Source organism: Centroberyx gerrardi, chromosome 6 (assembly GCF_048128805.1).
Source record: "Centroberyx gerrardi isolate f3 chromosome 6, fCenGer3.hap1.cur.20231027, whole genome shotgun sequence".
In the NCBI taxonomy this organism is placed as follows: Eukaryota; Metazoa; Chordata; class Actinopteri; order Beryciformes; family Berycidae; genus Centroberyx; species Centroberyx gerrardi.
The window spans coordinates 8,423,058-8,441,473 of NC_136002.1; the positions used below are offsets into that span (position 1 = coordinate 8,423,058).

General features: G+C 47.3%; 2 protein-coding genes across 2 annotated transcripts in view; both read left to right on the top strand.

Annotated features, from left to right (window-relative positions):
* Positions 1 to 6,136, top strand: part of sik3 (SIK family kinase 3) — a 39,473-nt gene extending 33,337 nt beyond the window's left edge. Inside the window, exons 18-26 of the mRNA XM_071897254.2 lie at positions 79 to 137; positions 291 to 400; positions 981 to 1,150; positions 1,319 to 1,446; positions 2,233 to 2,999; positions 3,819 to 3,973; positions 4,690 to 4,819; positions 4,936 to 5,062; positions 5,999 to 6,136. Coding sequence (XP_071753355.2) covers positions 79 to 137; positions 291 to 400; positions 981 to 1,150; positions 1,319 to 1,446; positions 2,233 to 2,999; positions 3,819 to 3,973; positions 4,690 to 4,819; positions 4,936 to 5,057 — 1,641 coding nt within the window. The 3' untranslated portion in view covers positions 5,058 to 5,062; positions 5,999 to 6,136. The remainder of the gene's footprint in view (positions 1 to 78; positions 138 to 290; positions 401 to 980; positions 1,151 to 1,318; positions 1,447 to 2,232; positions 3,000 to 3,818; positions 3,974 to 4,689; positions 4,820 to 4,935; positions 5,063 to 5,998) is intronic.
* A 5,489-nt stretch (positions 6,137 to 11,625) lies between these two features.
* On the top strand, positions 11,626 to 17,197 carry tmem25 (transmembrane protein 25). The gene is made up of 9 exons (XM_071897317.2): positions 11,626 to 11,645; positions 12,415 to 12,529; positions 13,315 to 13,659; positions 14,169 to 14,459; positions 14,983 to 15,114; positions 15,278 to 15,311; positions 16,202 to 16,311; positions 16,887 to 16,970; positions 17,124 to 17,197. The coding sequence occupies exons 2-9, from the start codon at positions 12,451 to 12,453 to the stop codon at positions 17,195 to 17,197; spliced, it is 1,149 nt and encodes a 382-aa protein (XP_071753418.1). The 5' UTR covers positions 11,626 to 11,645; positions 12,415 to 12,450.
* Positions 17,198 to 18,416: the final 1,219 nt, after the last annotated feature.

Sequence of the window (18,416 nt, forward strand, 5' to 3'; positions counted from 1 at the left end):
CTACACAGTTGTACATGTGTTAATGTGGCACAAAATAGTGACTGTTCAGTTAAATGTGAATTTCTCTTCCCCCTGCAGGCCCTGTCTTTAGGCCATGGAGAGAGCCAGCCCGGTCACCTAACCCACCAGCTCCAGAGGTGACCACACACACACATACATACATATTACTCGTCAGCTATTAAACGCATGCATGTGAACTTGATACTGTGGTGCAGTGCTATCGACTGTAGTGTTCCGTCACAGTCATATCTCGCTCTTCTCCTCTCCTGCACGCTCCTGTCCTCCCTCAGGTTGCGCATCCAGCCCTCCAGCCCTCCGCCAACACATCCCAGCAACCACCTCTTCAGACAGCCCAATCAGAGCCCTCCGCCCGGCTCTGCAGCCATGATGCAGGGGCATGGTTAGTAACGCAGTTAGAGCTAGAGTGCTTTGCTGCTTCATACCTTGTAACTGGTGAGGGTGCAGTGGCACTTTAAGCTATGAACGTCATGCAGCCATAAGAGCAGTCTGTTAAACACAGTGCTGTATTGGAATCTTACTGTTTAAGCTTACTGTGCACTTTTACCTGATGTGCCATCGAAAATCGGGGTATAATGCATAATTTTAATCAGTTATTTGATCGATGACTGGTTGATCATACTGTTACAAAATCAGTAGTCTGAACTGGCCCCAAAAAACCTGGTATGGTGAATTCCTAATTGTAGTCTTTAGTCTCTGAGTGAGTAGTCCAGTCATTTTGTATCTTTGTTCAGACAGTAAGGCAGTGCACGGAGTTGTCGTGGAGTACATGTGACACAGAGAGTCAGTATTTTGATGAAGTGTCATAGTATCACTCTTGGTTGTGTAATCTAATACTCTTATTTCTCCTCTCCTCTCCTCTCCTCTCCTCTCCTCTCTTCTTCTCTCCTCTCTCCTCCTCTCCTCTCCTCATCCTCTCCTCTCCTCTCCTCCTCCTCCTCTCCTCTCCTCTCCTCTCGTAGGAGGTCAATCATCAGTGCCGTACCAGCACGGTGCTCCCCCGCTCTACCAGGGCCAGAGCGGCAGCCCGCCTCCCACAGGCCTCCCCAGAGTCTCCATACCAACCAATCAGCAGGCAGGATCTGCCCGCACCAGCGTCCCATTGGCCCAGGGCGTACCTCAACAACAGCAGGTGACCGCAGAGATCCAATGAAAAGTCGTTTTGTCGTTGTGCCGACAGTCACATTCAGAATATTTTATCGTTCTGGATGAATTCCTTCTGACTGAAGATGAATTCCTTCCAAATGAGCTGTGGACATCTCGCATATTTCATTGACTGTTTGCCTCTCTGGCTGTGCAGGTGACCATTCAGGTGCAGGAAGTGGAGCTGGGAGGCGCGGCACAGAGGCAGGGCGGCTTCCTGTCCACGCCGTGCGGACACCGAGTCCTCGGCAAGCAGCTGAGCGCCGACAACGCTGAGACGCACAGGTGACCCCACCCACCCTGTCGCCGCATCCCCGATGGCTGCCAAACGCACCCTAGAATACCAGTGGACTGTCTTTTTTTGTCTTGTAGTTTTTTGTTGTTGTTTTGTTACTTTGCCATAATTTCACCACTCTCTCAAACACCTTCATGCTTTTTCACACAGATACCTTCAAGATTTTTAAATGTTATTAGATGTTTTTCACTGCTTCAATTTTGTTTCCTTTCCATTTCCATCATGACCACCGATAGACTTCCCAAAATTAAAGTCATATTTTAAAACCCCCAGACAGTAACATTGTCGCACAGGCCAGATATTTTATGTATAAGAAAGGTCAGACTGAGGACATTACTTTCCCACCAGTATGTAATGATAACCCCAAACCAACATTGCTGAGATGACGACATCAATGAATCCTCCACCTCGATCTGGCTGGGTGAGTGGTTGGATGTAAGTGGTTGGGAAGTAGAGCTAGAGGGTCCCAACAGTTGGAGTAGTGGATTCATCGTCCAGTAGACAGTCCTCTGTGGCCAGGACCACCTTCACTGAGAGAGGGGGGTGACAATATTAACTCCTTGGCCTTGGAAAATGCCTGTACTCCTCTCAGTGAACACTTGAACCCTGTACCAGACCTGAAATCTTACCTATGCTCTGTTAGTGTGGTGATGTAATGAAGGCCTGCTGTAGACTGTTGAAAACTCATAGCTCAGTGATGTATTAGCACTATGTATAGAGCATTTTGATGTTAGTGAACAGTTAGCTGACTATCCTCTCCACTCTGTCCTATCCAGTCGCAGCCTGGGCCGCTTCTCGTCGGGCTACGACCAGACCCAGTTCAACCCCCACCTGTTCTCCACGGACGTGGCGTCGCGGGGCGCCTCCGGAGTGGTGGGCTCCTACAGCCCCTACCTGCAGGGAGCCTCCCTCAAAGTGCCCGGCCTGGAGGGCTACCAGAGCGGGGCGGTGGGGACCAGCGGCTACGGCAGCCCCTCCACGCTACAGCAGGCCCTGCTTTCCCCCACCCCGCTGGAGTACCGCCCCCCGCAGCAGCACGTCACCCCCACCCTGCAGGGCCTCCTGTCCCCCCGCCACTCTCTAACGGGCCACGCCGACCCCAGGCTGCCCCCACAGGACCTGGCCGCCCTGCTGAAGAGGCAGAGCCCCCGCACGGGCCCGCCGCCCCCTACCCCGGCCAGCGCCGGGCCCCAGGAGTACGGAGAGATGCTGCTCCTCCGCCAGCTGAGCCAGGGGGAGAGCCTGGAGCCCCCCGCCCCGCAGGGAGCCTCTGGAGCGCAACACTACCACCACCTCCTCCAGATTCGACCCCCGGAAGTCCAGCCGCAGCAGCACCCGCCCCAGGCGCCCTGCCCTGGCCTGCCCCACTCGGAGAGCATGGAGGAGGACGAGGTGCCGGCCGGGTACCACCACGCGCACGAGGGCCTGCTGGCCAAGGCAGGGGAAGGGCACGAGCTGCTGGGGCCCCCCCGAGGAGGCACCCCGCCCTACAACTCCCCTACACACAGGCACGGCTACATAAGGAGTGCTTCAGCAACCAGAGGTAAGGCCTGGGAACAGAGGCTTGTTAAAGAACTCTAGGCTCTGTGGAGAGGCAGGCGGCACGAATGCATTCAGAGTCATTGGAAGAAGGTGAACAGAGCAAGGTGGAGGCAGGCATTTTTCAACTTGAGCGAGAAATTCACCTGACACAGTGAATCGAAAGCCAGTCAGCTTCAAGAAAGACTATTCAGGCACCTGTAAATTTCTCCCCCCATCTAGCATTTACAGCAGGAAAAATGTCCATTGGGTATTTGTGACCAATTGCACTGACCAATGACATCTGCATGCAAAGTTTGTAAAAGCTAGATTCCCTAAAGAAGGCATCGGTCGAGCGTGGTGCAAATTAATTTAAAAAGCAACATGATAGATTAAGAAATCTCAAACATAGTTTCAAGTAATCATGTCAAGTAAAGATGTCAACCAAAACCACTAATCATAATGGATGTGACTATCACCTTGCTGCTTTTTGTTGTCAACTGGTGTCATAAAACATACTTGCATGTTGTCAAGCCAGTTTCGCTGCTTATTTTTCAAGTCGAGCGATCAAACTCTTTACACTGCTTGTAAAGCATGTCTTGTCTGTACAGAAGGTTAGAGGCCAGCGTCTATCCTGCCATCATTCAGTCAGCCAGTCTCTTGAAATATTTTGCTCTATATTTTCACAATTTGTCTTGCTGGCTCACATTGAAAGAACTTGATTGATTAAGCTTTTTATAGTTTATTTAACCTCAGTTCATCAGGGCAGTTTCGCCATGTCACTTCATCCAGGCTCTTGTGTAGAAAGTAAACATATCCCCCATCTTTCTCTCTCTCCTCCCAGACTCTGAGCATGTGGAGTGCAGGCCCCCGGGGCAGGCCATGGAGGTGCCTGACCATAATGGTGTGGGCTACACGCGAGGTGCCCAGGGTGACACCTACAGGTCCCGTGGACAGCTGCAGCGCCACCACACCATCCAGACCTGCGACGAGGCCTATGTGAGTGGAACTTCACCACTAGTTTACACAGACCACACAGGCAAAGTCTGCCATGAGAAACTGTAGGACACCTGCAGGAAGAAACTGTGGCAAATCAAGCTTGTCTCTTCAGTCTATTCGTATATTAGTACATAAGTGCAACACCATGCACAAGGGTGGGCAATAACAATTACACATATCTACATTGAGTGTGTTAATATTGGCATAACCTGCTCTTTCAATGAAATGAACCGACCAGGTCAAATCCAAGTGAAAGCTATGATCTCTTATTAATTTCACCTATTAAATCCCCTTCAATCATGAATGGTAGATGTGGGTAGATTAAAAGACAGGTTAAAAACTGCTTTTTAAGCCTTGAGACAGTTTTGATGGATTGTGCAGAAGGGAGAGCATCTCAGTCTTAGCAAGGCAGACTTAAAATGTTGTCTGCTTGGTGTATATTTTAGAGGAATGCAGCAGTCTGTCTTGCATGCCAGTGCAGTGCCGGACCCAGAGTTCATTTAGTAGGATGATGGCTGAAGGGACCAAATGTTTTCATGACTGAATGAAGCTAGAAACCGCATTAATTTAGATGTTTTTTTCCGCATCAACACACTGGAAATGCACCCGGAGTCATCCGAACAAAGTTTTGAGTCATCATCGATGCCAGAGGCTGTTCACTGAGGATCATTGGGTTTTGTCTGTTGCTCACACGCGTCGTTCAATTCCCCATCCAGGACCAGGCGGAGCCCATGTCTGGGATGAGCCTACTGGCCGGGAAAGCGCTGAGCTCCGCCCGCATGTCGGACATCCTCAGCCAGACATCGCTGACGGGAAGCCAGCAGCTGCACCAGCGGGAAGAGTCGGGTCAGTAGGAGACATTTATCCCCCTCCATAATACATCAGAAAAATCACCCATGGTCCAAGAATTCATGTGGATGTTCTTTGTCCATATCAGTAAAATTTGCCTGTTTCTCATGCAGTGTGCGATGTGGAAGGAGAGCTCCATGCGGCGGCCTGCTACCCCTCCTCCTGCACCAGTGACATGCTCCTCAGCTACAAGCCTCCTGACCTGCAGTACAGCATGGAGCAGGCCGGGGTCTAGCACAGGTACACACACACACACACACACACACCCATACACACACACGCACGCATGCTGCAAAGGTTTGCTAATCAGAAGTTACCTGTTTGTTTCAGAATTGATTTTTAAGATTTTAGTGATCACTTTCAAGGCACAGATAGTTCTGGCATCAAGCTATATCACGAACCTTTTAACCCGATATGAGCTTGATTGCAACCTGAGGTCCTCAGGCACGTTCCTATTGGCCGCTCCAACGTGTATATTAGAAAAGAAAGTTTTCTATTAGCTGTTACAAAGTTTAGATTAAAAACAAGAGCTGATGGGGCCTTTGCCATTAGGGCTCCTAGACTTTGGAACAACCTGCCTGAGGATTTTATGCTGGCTAAATGTACATGACATTTTAAATTACTTTTGTAAAACTCATTTTTATAGACTTTTGTTTATGTAATGATCTTGTAGTAATTGCTTTTGACCTCCCTTTTATTTCCCTTTAATGTTTATTGCCTTGCTTTTATATTTCTTACCTTGCTTTCATCGCTTTTACTGTCTATTTTTTTTGCAAAGTGCTGTCTAACTTTGGAAAAATGTAATATAATAACATTTATCATAATTATTGTAAAGGGCAGCTTGTTCAACCTGCAGCACAGACAGTGGCCAATGTGTTATGAGACCTGTTTGAGTGATGGATATTGAAAACTAGCAAGCATCAGCTTAATACTGTGATACAGCACAGTAATCAGTTGCTTGCCATATGCAATTGTAGATGTATCCGTCCTTGTAAAAGTAACACCAATACACATTCAATATACATAGAAGCACACAATGCATAAAGCAAAGTTTCATCTGTAAACCTCTACTTCTTTTGAATGAAGTCCATAGATCTAACGACTACAAGGTTTCCAATGAACCCCATTTTTTCTTTCACCCCTCCTGTCCTCTCCCTCTGTCTCCTTGTCTCCTAGGGGGGGGTATCCTGTGTATAGAGGTCCATATCAGCCACCCTGAGTTGTGTTGACTTGAGTTGAGCAGCATCACGCCAAACCGCCATCGTCTGCCCATAGAGGGGGCGCTCTACGTCCGTCTGTCTGTCTCCATCTGTCCCCCGGGAGGGCCAGTCTGCTCGGGGGGGAGGGGGTCGGGGGTGGGTGTGGGGGTCGGGTCGTGATAGAGGGGTGGGCTCACAGGTGTGGGCTTGGGGTTCAAAGGTCAAAGTGCCAGCGTTTTTTTTTTTTTTGTTTTTTTTCTCTGCACAGCCAGCCATCCAGCATCCATTGCCGTGGGTCGTCTCTCTCATTTCACATCCGACTGGGGTTCCCACTCCTCCCCTCTCTCGACTCGCCCCGTCCCCCCTCGATCGTCTCCTCCCCCCACCCCACCAACCCACCCACCTGCCGCCCCTGAACCTAAACCTCCCCTCCCCACCCCCCCACCCCCAAGTCCTCTCTTTAACCGTCGTCATAGTCAGACGTCGTCATGTGCCTGATTGGCCCGGGGCATTCTCACAGTGAAACGTCGCAGGAACATGGAAACCAACCAACACAAACGTATATACACACACACACCTCTGCCACAAACCCAAAGTATTCACATTAAGTCTGTTGGTGTGTGTGAGTGTGAGAGAAAGGGGCGGGGGGGGGGGGGGGGCGCAGGGTGAGAGAGGTGTCAACAAGGCTCGGTCTGCTCCTCCCTCTCTCCCTCTGCTGTCCTGCAGTGGACCAATTTCCGGAGCGGGCGGCCATCTCATCCTCTCTCTCTGAGCGGAGCGGCCCATTCCGCCGGGCCGGATGGGGGTGGAAGGGGGGGGTTTTTTGGGTCGGGCTCCAAGGGGGGGGAGGGGCAACAAAACCGCCCGCTCCCCCCCCTCCCCAAAAACGGAGCTCAGTGACATCGCACAGGACAAACCAGCTCTCTCATTGTTTTGTTTTTTTCTTTCTTTCTTTTTTTCTTTTTCTGTTCCGGCATTCATTTTCTTAAATATCTTTATTTTGTTATTTTAAGATTCATTTTTATGGCTAATGTCCATGTAGAAATAATGGTCATTATTGTTACTCTTATTGTTATTACTGTTTTCTGTAAAAGAAGTTTTATTGTCATTATAATGAATATTATTATTATTGTTATTATTATTATTATTATTATTATTATCAAAGGAAAAAACAGTTCTGTGTTGCAAGAAAGACAACATTGTTTTTTGATTACTTAAGTAATTCTGCACTTTCGGTTCAAGCGATCCTCTATCTGTCCTTCTTCACCTCCTCCTCCTACCTATCTTGCCTTCTTCTTCGTCTCTTCTCGCAGCCCCCCCCCCCCCCCCCCCATGCTGTAGCCCTGTTTTTCCATTCCACCCCCTTCCTTGTTTTACCCCTTTCTCCATCCTTCTTCCCCCTCTCCCATGTCAGTGACAGTGTATTGCATTGTGGGTAGTTTTACCAGACATTTGCTCCTTTCCTTGTACAGTGATGCCATGTATAGAACGCTATTGCAATTTCTGTATCAAATCTTTACTTTTTGGTTACCTTTTTTTTTTTTTTTTTTTTTTTTAGATGTTGTTGGGGAGGCTTTTTTATATTGGTATTGTTTATCATTTGTATTTTTGGACGTCTTCAAAATGTTTTTTTTTTTTTGTTTTCTCTGAATATTGAGATTTTTAGCCAAAAGAGGACAGAGAGAAGAGAGAGACAGTTCTCTTTCCTTGTCGTAAAAAGATTGTTCTTATTTGTTTTAATATTATTATTATATCGAGACACTTGAATAAGAGGAGAGTAATTATTTTGTGTTGCTTTTTAAAGTATCATTTCAATCATTGATGTTGTGACTGTTGTCATTCTTGTTGATGTTGGGCCTGTTTCTGTTGATGGGGTAGTTGTGGCAGGCTATATAGGGTCAGGCTGTGGGCTTTGTTGTCCGGGGTTGGTTTGGGTGCTACAGAGACTTGACATTCTAAAAAACGAGGGAATAACTTGTAAAATAGCTGACATATCATCCTAAACATCACAAGTGTGGAGATGGACAAATCCCCTCCTTCTCTTTCTCTCTTTCTCTCTCGCTCGCCCCCTTATCTGCTGTGATCCTCCCTCCATCTTTGACTTGGTCGGCTTCTGATTGGATGACGGCTTACGGACATGGCCCCTCCTCCCACGCTAGCCTTGTTACTATGGCAACCAAGGAGGAAACTACTACTACTACTACTCCACCCCTCTCCCCTCCTTTTTTTTTTGTTGTCATTTATCTCCCCTTGTCTTGTTTCTGCCTGGCTTTGAAGATGGGAGGAGGCTGACGGCTGCGGATCCTGTCTCTGCCTGGAGTTAGATACTGGACACGCCTCCGAACCACATGAGGGAGGGATTCCAGGAGGCGACCATAGAAATTAATTGTTTGAATTGAACTGCCACAGCAGAGGAACACAAGGCTGCGGTCGGGGTAGGGTGGGGGCCCGCCCTAAACGTGTCTACCGGGGGGTCTGCGCTCAGCGTCCCAAAGCCGAATCGGGGCTAAAGCGCGGCCGGACGGAGGCTGCGGGACGCCGGGGGCTGCCGGAGAGGATGGAAAAGATACAGGAGCTGTTAAACCCCAGCCAGAGACTGTCAGTGGTGCAAAGAAGTTCCAGGTCTGCCTACCTGTGCTTATATTGGCCAAATTTCACAATGCCTGGCTGCACGGTTGACATCAACTCCCAACTCTTATTGTATATCAGTCTGAGAGCCGGTGATGGCGCGATGCGGCGCATGTGCTTTCCATTCGCATCAAGTCGCTTCCTGCATACCGACGCTCACTCCTCCTCACACCTGGTGGGACGGATAAATGAAATTAGTTAGTGCATTCTGCTTTATCCCGACCTCAAACAATGTCTGACCCAAGATCAATTTCTCCATGTAATGTCTATCTTGCTTTTTCCATTCCGTCTAGTTATTCCCTCCAGCTGTCCTTCACTCCCCATTCAGATCTGAGGCCTGCCCTCCTGTTGTCTCCCCCCCTTTGTTGTTTACACCAAGCCAAAACTGAGATCTGTGACGGGGAGCGGAGTGCTGGAGGGGAAACAGCAGCTAGAATGAATGGGGGAAAAAAAGCCCCTCTGTCTCTTGTCCCGGGGCGGAATAGGCAGTGTGACATTAAGGTCATTCAGGTCCCCCGTAAAGCGCTTCACTTCCCGGTGTCCTTGTTCAGATCGTTCCACAGCTTTCGTAGGACTTTAAGAGGATCGTAACCGGGGCCGAAACGAGAGCTGTGCACGAAGGGAAAAGAGCGACGGCACACGGGAAGGAGCGACTTGAGCCAATGGAAAGCACTCCAGATGATTCAGAGGAGATGGGGGAGGAGAGAGCTGCTTCAGACACACACACACACACACACACACACACATCTGCCTGATCAGACTGACCTCTCTCTCTCCCCCCTTTTCTTAACTCTTCCATCCCTCCCTCTCTGTCTTTTCTCTCCATCCCTCTCTCCCTCCTCATCTGTAAGCCGGCTCTGCTCCGCTCCTGTATCTTAGGTTCTCTTTTGTTTTTGTTTTTCTATTGGTTCATTTTTGTCTTTTTTTTTTTGTTTGTTTGTTTTATGTTCATTTTTGTTTTGAGTACAAAAATACTAAAGTGCAACAACAATGATTAAAAAGAATACCAACCAAACTGAGATGAATAAATAAATATATATAAATAAAGAAATAATTTAAAAAGGTCTTGACGTGTGTGTTTGTGTTATACGGCTCTCCAATTGGGACTATCTGGATTCATGATAGGCTCTTACATTTACAGCTGTGTGTGTGCTTGTGTCATTCAACTCAGTGACTATTGGACATGTAGTCATGTTGGAGGTGATGTGATTGTAAATTAGTTTACTACTTTAGTGTAGAAACCTGTGTGTGTCCCTGAAATTTGAATGGTTTCCTAATGTTACGGGGTTGGAAGACAGGTGTTCCCTGCCTGTCTGTCTGTCTCTCTCCAGCCGGTCCTGTCAGCAGAATGGATGAAGACACAGCTATCAGTTTACATATACTGATACAGTACTGGGTGTAGAGTGCCTGAAACGCGCTGCAACTCCTTTCGTCACACCGTAAAGTGGAGAAGTCTCCTGTCCTACCCTTCCGCTGACCTTGTTCACCAGATGAAGTTATGAGGAAAAGGATATATTTGCCTAGACCTTCCCATCAAAAGTTGATTTCAGGCTGTATGTTTCCTCATGGGAACAACAGGCCTCTTCTTCTAACACTAGATCAAATTACATCATTCATACCTTAAAGTTCATGACTTGAAATTTTGACTTGCAGCAAGACAAATACAAATACAAAATGAGCAGAAATGTACAAGACACCTTGAATACTGCCAGAAATTGCTTATTTTGATCATGAGAAAATGGGAGAAAGTCAATATAACCTGATTCCCTTAACAGCATTTTTTCACCCATCACAATTTGAGCTCCAATGTGGTCGTAAGCGCAAAAGGTCTCCGCTCCGTCTGCATGTTTTTCTTTTGTCTCTGTGCCTCTGGGCTGCAGCAGCACTCTGCATGCCGCTGCTCTGGCCTGTCTGTACAGCTGCACTGCAGAGGCTTTTCAGTCCAGAGCAGTTGAGCTCAGACAATGTGAGCCCTCTAGTGCACTGTGGGTAGATGGAGGAGGAGGAGGAGGAGGGGAGGGGGGGGGCGGGTATCGGTGCCGATGCTGATGGAAGAGAGAGTACACTATAGAAAGGGGAGATGAGAAAGTGAGACGGCATCGTAACGAGGGAATGCGATGTGTTCTCTAGTGCGCACAGCTGAGGAATCACATGAAGTGTGTTAACAGCAGCTCACCCTTAACACTCGTCTAGTGATGGACAGGACTGATGGATGAGAGGACAAGATCTCAACCCCTTTATCCCTCTCAACTGACACTTTACCCACTCAACTGATCTCCTCTCTGCCACGATTGCACGTTCAATCCCCAAACTAGATCGTTAATGATTGATGCATTGCGCAGATCCCCTCGTCTTTGCCCCCCTCCTTCTCCCAGAGTCTCAATCCCCTCTTTTAACATGCTCTTATGTGCCCTCTCCTCTCCTCTCCTCTCCTCTCCTCTCTCGCTCTTTCACTCCCCCACATTGCCTCTTCTCTCCCTCCTCCCTCACGACTCGGTGCCTACTCTCTTCATCTCTCACCTCTCGGCATCCTGTCTTCCCCTGTATCCATTTCCTTTGCTCTCCCCTCTTCCTCTCTATCTCCATCTCCTCTGCTCGTTCCCTCTCTCCCTTTCCTCCCTCTTCCCACTCCTCCCTCCCTCCCTCCTTCCCCGCTCGGAGTGGCGACAGCGTGACTGCCTGCGTCAGCCAGCCAGCCTTGCCAGCTAGTGAACGCTGCTCCTGGAGCTGCCGTAGCCTGCAGAGAGCCCTATGTGTGTATGTGTGTGTGTGTGTAAGTGTGTGTAAGAGTATGAGTGTATGCAGATGGGAAAGCGACTGAGTTGGAGGGGGGGGGCTGCCTCGCTTCTTTTTGCTGTCATCGCCATCCCTCTCTCTCTCTCTCTCTCTCTCTCTCTCTCTCTCTCTCTCTCTCTCCCTCTCTCTCTCTCTCTCCTCTCCTCCTCTGCTGCCATGGAGCTCCAGCAGGCTGAATCACAACACCGTCCGCAGCTGAGGTAATGCTCAGTGTGTGTGTGTGTGTGTGTGAGGGTTTAGTTTGTGTATTTAAGCGCATACGCCTGTAATGAAATGCCTGCATGCAGCTCTACATAGAGGAGTGTGTGTGTTGTATGCGTGTGCACTGCCTCCATCGTAATGCATTGCCCCTCACTTGCCGTCAGTTGCCCTGATTGCCAGTGCAAGCATCCTCAGCTGGAAGACCTTGCATCATGTGTGCATGTGTTGACAGGGTTTTTCTGTCATTATACGGGACGGTGTGCCTGCATACGTGTGTAATTGTGTGTGTTTCCTCGCTTGATGCCTCAGTTCCTGCTTTCGTCTGAGGCGCTGGTCACATGATCCAGTTATCAGACATTGCTCATTCCCTGCGTTCGGTCTGTGTGTGTGTGTGTGTGTGCAAAAATCACCACCGATCCAAACAGGACTGTGAATATAGTCTGTATCGTAGTGAGGTGCAGCCTTTGTCTACCATTCCGTCAAATCAAACATGGACAGCCAGTGAATTATTGAAGAGTCAGGAGTGAGAGAGGCATAACACTCTCTGTTTGTGTCAGGTCTCATCTGCTGCTCCGGCTCTCACTGTGTGTGTGTGTGTGTGTGTTTCTCTTTGTTGTTTTGCTTGGAAAGTTTCATGGTCTGTTTCTGTAGGTCGGCATCTCAGTCTCATCCTCCAGCTTCTTCGTGTCTTTAACCTTCTGTCTGAATCTGAAGCGCTCTTGCATCGTCTTAGAATTAAACTCTTCGTATACTTTCCTCTCCCAGCAGGTAGGAGTGTGTGTGTAGGTGCTCCGGTGGGCCGGTATGGAGTGTGTGTGTCTGAGGCGGTGGGGTACAGGCAGCGCTGTCTTGCTCCTTCACACACTGGCCTGGTGCTGGACAGGTGAGGCACAGCGCCGGATAACACCAGCAACACATAATATAGAGAATTCCCCCTCAAATTGACTTTTAGGATGTTGTTCTGCAGCTATATTCCTCTCAGGCAATGCAGTTTGAACACTTCATAGGTCTTCCTTCTTGATCTAGACAATTCACAACTCAACACTTGCAAGGCACCAGCAAGAAAAGCTGAAAAACTGTAGAAATATGTCTCCTTTGGCAGAATAACTAGTCATTTTTTGGTGGAATTCCCCTTAAAAATGTTAGTACAGCTGCCTGCAAGGAGAGTTCTAGCTGATAAAAGATCATTTTTTAAATGAAAACATGTGGAGTCTACCTCCACCTCCCTCCACATTTTTATTTCCACTTCAAAAACCGTATTCAAAAAATATCCTCATCTAGATCTCTCTTAGAAGTCCATTTATAGCTTTTCTGACACAGTGATAAATGACAACCCTAACCAAAAATAGTCTGATCGAGTAAACAACTTGGCCAACTTGATAACTTTTGTGAAGAGCCACACTTTTCACCAGGAAAAATAGTGCTATAGGTATATAGTGTAGATTACAGAACATACATAACTTTTGAGCTCATACAGTAGGTGGATGACACATGATTTCTGAACAAATCAGCCACATAGAGAATGAAACCTTATAGGCCTTAAATATTCTTTCTGAAGTCATACTTGTAGAGATCATATGTTTTGATTCTTTAGATTAAAGTTGAAATGTTTTGGCTCATGATTTTTTGCCCACATGATCCTGTTCCATGTCAACTCTAATCCTGCAGGTGCAATTGAGCCCGCAGCCAAAATCGACGGCCGGCACCGGTCAGCCCTGACGCTGCAGGAGAACATGACACACAGGTTCAACTGCCAATCAGACAGCTGGGATCCCCACGCCCCGCCCTTGCTGACCTGGTACCTGAACGGGCAGCGGCAGAGCGAGCCGACGCCGGACCGCGGGCGCCTTGTGATGACATCACAAGAGGAGTCGGAGGTGATGAGGCCCGGGGCCCATCACAACAGCACCTTCTCTCTGCGGGCCAGGAAGTGGGACAGGGAACTGGTGTGTGCTGCATCAAACCCCAGGACAGGAGAGAGCTACAACGCCACGGTCACACTCAACGTCCAGTGTGAGTGTGTGTATGTGAGTGTGTGTGTGTGTGTGTGTGGTCAGGGTGCTGACTAAGGACAACTTTGACAATATACAGAAAAAAACAAAGACAACATACAATTACTATTGTATTCTTATCAAAGCTGCTACATGTAGTATTGTAACATCAATAAATCATTACCACATTAATCTATATTTCATTACACATTAATTTAGTTACCATAAACAAACGAGACTGTTGCCGAGGAGACTGGCAGCCTCTACACTGCATTTGTGTGCCACTGGATCAGATTTTGTGGGAAGTCTGCTGGATTGCTTTACGGCACAAAACAGGAACTCGCAACTATATAAATAGTTCCACCATTAATAGTTTGAACTTGACATTCAACCAATGAGCTGCTTGCGCGGCTTGTTTGTAAAATGTCAAATTGTTTGTGCAATCGCTGGAGTGGGGGTTTAAGTGAAACCTCCATTTTGCTATTCAGTGACAGAGTTCTCCTCTCCCCTCCATCCCTCTCTCTGTCCCAGTCCAACCGGAGATCCTCAGAGTCAAGGCTCACTACAGTGAAACCTCAGACCCGGGCCTCTCCCTGGTGCTCTTCGCCTTGGTGCGGTCCAACCCGCCCGCCACCATCACCTTCGTGGACCAGTCCGGCCAGCTGGTGGCCAACACCTCCGACTTCCTCATCCTGGACTCGCGAAGCTACCCCTGGCTGACCAATCACACGCTGAGGGTCACGCTCAGCAGCCTATCGGGGAACGTCTCGTTGAATGCCAGCAACAGCGTTGGAGCGGTGCAGAGCAACCTCACACTGGCAGGTCAGTGAGGGTCAGATAATGAATATAGAAACAGACTTGGGCATCTGAGAGAGATGGATGCACAGTACACATGTTAAAGAAGGCAGTAGAAGGCAATTCAATAATATCTCTCTTTCTATTTCCCTCTCTTCTCAGCTCTTCTCTCACTCTAGGCCGTCCTTATCACCCTTTAAAGTTTAAACAACAATAATGCTTTCTTTGACAAGTGCAACTTAGCAACTATACTTTCTCTCTCTCTCAACACATCACCCTCTCTCTCTCTTTCTCTCTCTCTCTCTCTCTCTCTCTCTCTCTCTGTGAGGTTTAAAAGACAATATGGCTTGTTTGGTGTCTATTTCTTCCTTAATTGATGGCATGACAGTAGGCATTGTGCACAGAGCTGCATCGTTTCAGGATTTTCTTCAAGGAGAATGCACATTGTTTCTGCTCTACTTAAATCTTGCAACTTCTCTATTTTTTGGGGGAAATTCTCTCTCTCTCTCTCTCTCTCTCTCTATCTCTCTCTCTCTCCCTCTCTCTCCAGAGTTCCTGCAGTCTCGTGTTGAGGTGCCGATGCTGGGAATAGTGACTGGAGGATCCATGGCCTTCATGGCCCTCCTCATCCTCAGTCTGATTGTGCTCTGCCTCATGCAAAAGAACAAGAGCAAGTCTATTGGTGAGACTACAAAGTGTTAGGGCGTGTGTGTGTGTGGGTGTGTGTGTGTGTGTGAGAGCAACACTCACAGCAATGGAAAATTTGTGAGTGCAGTGTGAGTGCTAAGTGTACTGCAGTAAGAAACATGTATTCAACAATGCATCTTACCTCTGTTATGTTTCAGACGAGCCAGTGGAGATTCTGATGACCAAAAAAAGGTAAATGATACAGTCAGACTACTTTATTGGGTATTTGTGTGAAGGTGCCTCTCAAAACTCTGCATTATCACTGAGAGGTGGAAGCAGGTAAAGCAGAGCAACAAGTGTGGCGAAACTCCAATCGGCCAATCACATGATACAAATTGTAGATATTTAACCCCTTGTACTATTAAACTAGGAAGAACACTGCAAATCCATCTTAACAAGTCATTTAACCTAGTATTGAGTCTAAAACTCTGCCAATGGGGTTTGATAATTCAGTTTCCAATGCAGATCAACTTGTTTCTGCCTTATTCGTCTATTCCAGGAGATGGCTTCTAAACGGGTCAAACTGTGTTAGAAACACAGTGGAATAAGTGGTAGTCTCATCCAACTGTCTGAAATTTCCCCTTTTTTTTAATTTTTTTTTTTAAAGATAAACAAGATTTTAAGACTGATTATGGTATTAAATGACTTGGTACCACGGACATTTTTGCAGTGAACTTGCATGTCTTTGGAATGGAAAGGAAGAGGGGAAGCTTGCATGTCATCAGGGTTATTATCAAGTGGGCATCTCCCATCACAGTGGTTTGGTTGAATTAGTCCCAGGACACCTCCAACAGTAATGCAGACCTGCTTCCCTTTATCGCCACTGTGATCAGACCTACAATCACCTACCTTACATTTACACCACCCAGACACTGTACTTAAGCTCACACTTATCCCACATCTCCTCCAATAATTTCCGACCTCACCGTCCATCTCAGCAACATTAGGGGGATGTCAAGAGAAGCACTGATGAAAGCAGTTTTGTGCACTTACGAATGCTCTATCTGCACCCAGCAGACCAATAACACGTCTGACTTTGATTTCTCCCCCCCCTCTCTCCCCCCCTTAATATCTGTATGCAGTGACTCAGCCAATCTGAAGACGGAGAAGGTGGATAAGGTCTACCTCCCCAGAGAGAATATGTCTCTGCCTTCCAACATGCAGCTCCATGACCTCAGCGCTTTGCGAAAAGGTAAGAGGGGGGGCCAAACGCTTAAAGGGGCATCAAGTAATCTATTACCTTTATCGACCTCTATTGGCGACAAGGAGGAATTGCAACAACATCGACAGGAACAAAAACAGCAGGGAGTTTTTGTTCCAAAACTGATTGCAGGCCAGAAAAGTGAGTTTTCAAAGCCAGAAATCTCAGCAGCTGATCAAGTAATTGTTAAAGAGGAACTAAACCCCAAACCCAAATCTGTGTAAGTCTGTGCCAGGTGATATCGCCACCTGTTGCACTCTATAGAAGGTGACATCACCTGGCACCAAAGACCAGCCAATAGCAGATGACCAGTTCAGTACCCTAATCTTCACCATTAGATGTCAGGCTTCACCACAGATTTGGGTTTGGGGTAGTTAAAGCTACTTGAATGTAGCTTTAACTAAAAATTAAAGTGACCATAAAAGGTTAAAGGGAAGTCGTGGGGAATGAAAGGGAGTGGGAAAGGAAGGGAGGAAGGATGGATGGAGGGATACTATTAATTTCACCAGTGACTGGATAAATTAACTCAACAACCAATGTAATTCCTTGTGCATCACTCCCTGCAGCGCGGGAGGTCGCCCAGCAGAACAGTGTGGGAGAGAGGAGGGAAGAGGAGGAGGAGGATCTGTCTGCTGCCTACGCCGCCAGAGGTCAGGCAAATACACTCTGATACTGCTGCATTTTCCATAGTTTGGGTTTTGGGTTGAATAAAGAGGAACAGAAATAGTGTTTTGTTTTGTATTGTTTTGGTATTACGTATACCAGATATTCTCTCTGAACTGTTTCACTCCCATGATTCCCAGGTTTTGCCAGGTACCCGATGGTGGGCTACATCTATAAGGTGAACAGCACAAGCAGTGAGGAAATCTGGCTCTGACTAACCTCAAACACACACACACACACACACACACTTACATACACATAAATACATACATATGCACACACACGCATGCACATCTTCCACAAACAAGGTGTCACTAACAGTGCAGCCGTCCAATACGAAGCCCAGAACAACTGCCAGTCATCCGTTTATCCACTCATCAGCCACCTTCAAGCTGGACCAGGACCCAGGAGACGATTATAGTTTACATTATGGACCGTCTCATTATGGAAAATCCTTGCTGATGTCGCTGGACTGTGTGTGAGCTCTTACTCCAACCCCCCCTATACTCTTACAAGACTATATTAAAGTACCAAATATGAACATGATGATGATGTTTTTGTCTGTGAGAAATGATTCAAGTGTTCTGGTCTTTACACTGACAGTAGCAATGTGTCGTTTTTAACAAGGCTCCCCTGCCAGTGAAGTAAATGCTACGTATTACGAATTATACATAAAAGAAAATGACATATTCTAAATGTTTTGACACTATCTCCTCCCTCCAGTCTGTTATCACATGCTCATAATCTCCCCCCCTGTCGCATTATGGAATGCTTTAATGTTCGTTCTATGCTAACACCAGAATGTCCAAGATAATGTGCCGTATGTGAGATTTTACATTTTGACAAATAATACCAAGCGATGAATATCTCCCCGTAAAATGGTGCATAAATACACAGTATGTATTTGTATATGGACATGTAACAGGACATGTACTGTATATTTGTATGCATATGTATATGTGTATAAAAGAGGAAGTCTAAATAAAGATCATATATGGAAACTGCTGTTCCTATGGTGGCGACACACTGGTCCTGCTGTGGTTTTATTGGCACTCACCAGGGGGCGCTCTATGGTGCTTTTTTAGAGCTTGGGAGTGTGTGTGTGTGTGTGTGAGTGGCAGAGTTATTGTTGTTGCAGTGGGTGGTATGGAGAGCTTTGCTTCGTTGCTTTCTTACTGGGGAGGATAGAATGACAGGTGTGACAGAAAAAAAGAAAGAAAGAAATGTTTGTTTTTGCATGGGCGGGTGAGAGAAAGTGTGTGTGTGTGTGTGAGAGAGAGAGGGAGAGAGAGAGAGAGGGAGAGAGAGAGAATGGCAGATTGGGGGTAAAAAGGTAAAAAAAAATGTGAGTGTGTGTGTGTGTGTGCGTGTGTGTGCCAGGTGCTGGCACTGGGTCACAGGTTGTTGTGGGTTCAGTGAGACAGGAAGGCGTG

What these genes read in the sequence shown, in the direction of transcription:
- tmem25 (XM_071897317.2), top strand. Translation starts at nt 12,451, where the DNA reads ATGGAGTGTGTGTGTCTGAGGCGGTGGGGTACAGGCAGCGCTGTCTTG. An exon ending in ACTGGCCTGGTGCTGGACAG is followed by an intron (nt 12,530 to 13,314) that starts GTGAGGCACAGC and finishes CTAATCCTGCAG; the next exon opens with GTGCAATTGAGCCCGCAGCC. An exon ending in GAACAAGAGCAAGTCTATTG is followed by an intron (nt 15,115 to 15,277) that starts GTGAGACTACAA and finishes GTTATGTTTCAG; the next exon opens with ACGAGCCAGTGGAGATTCTG.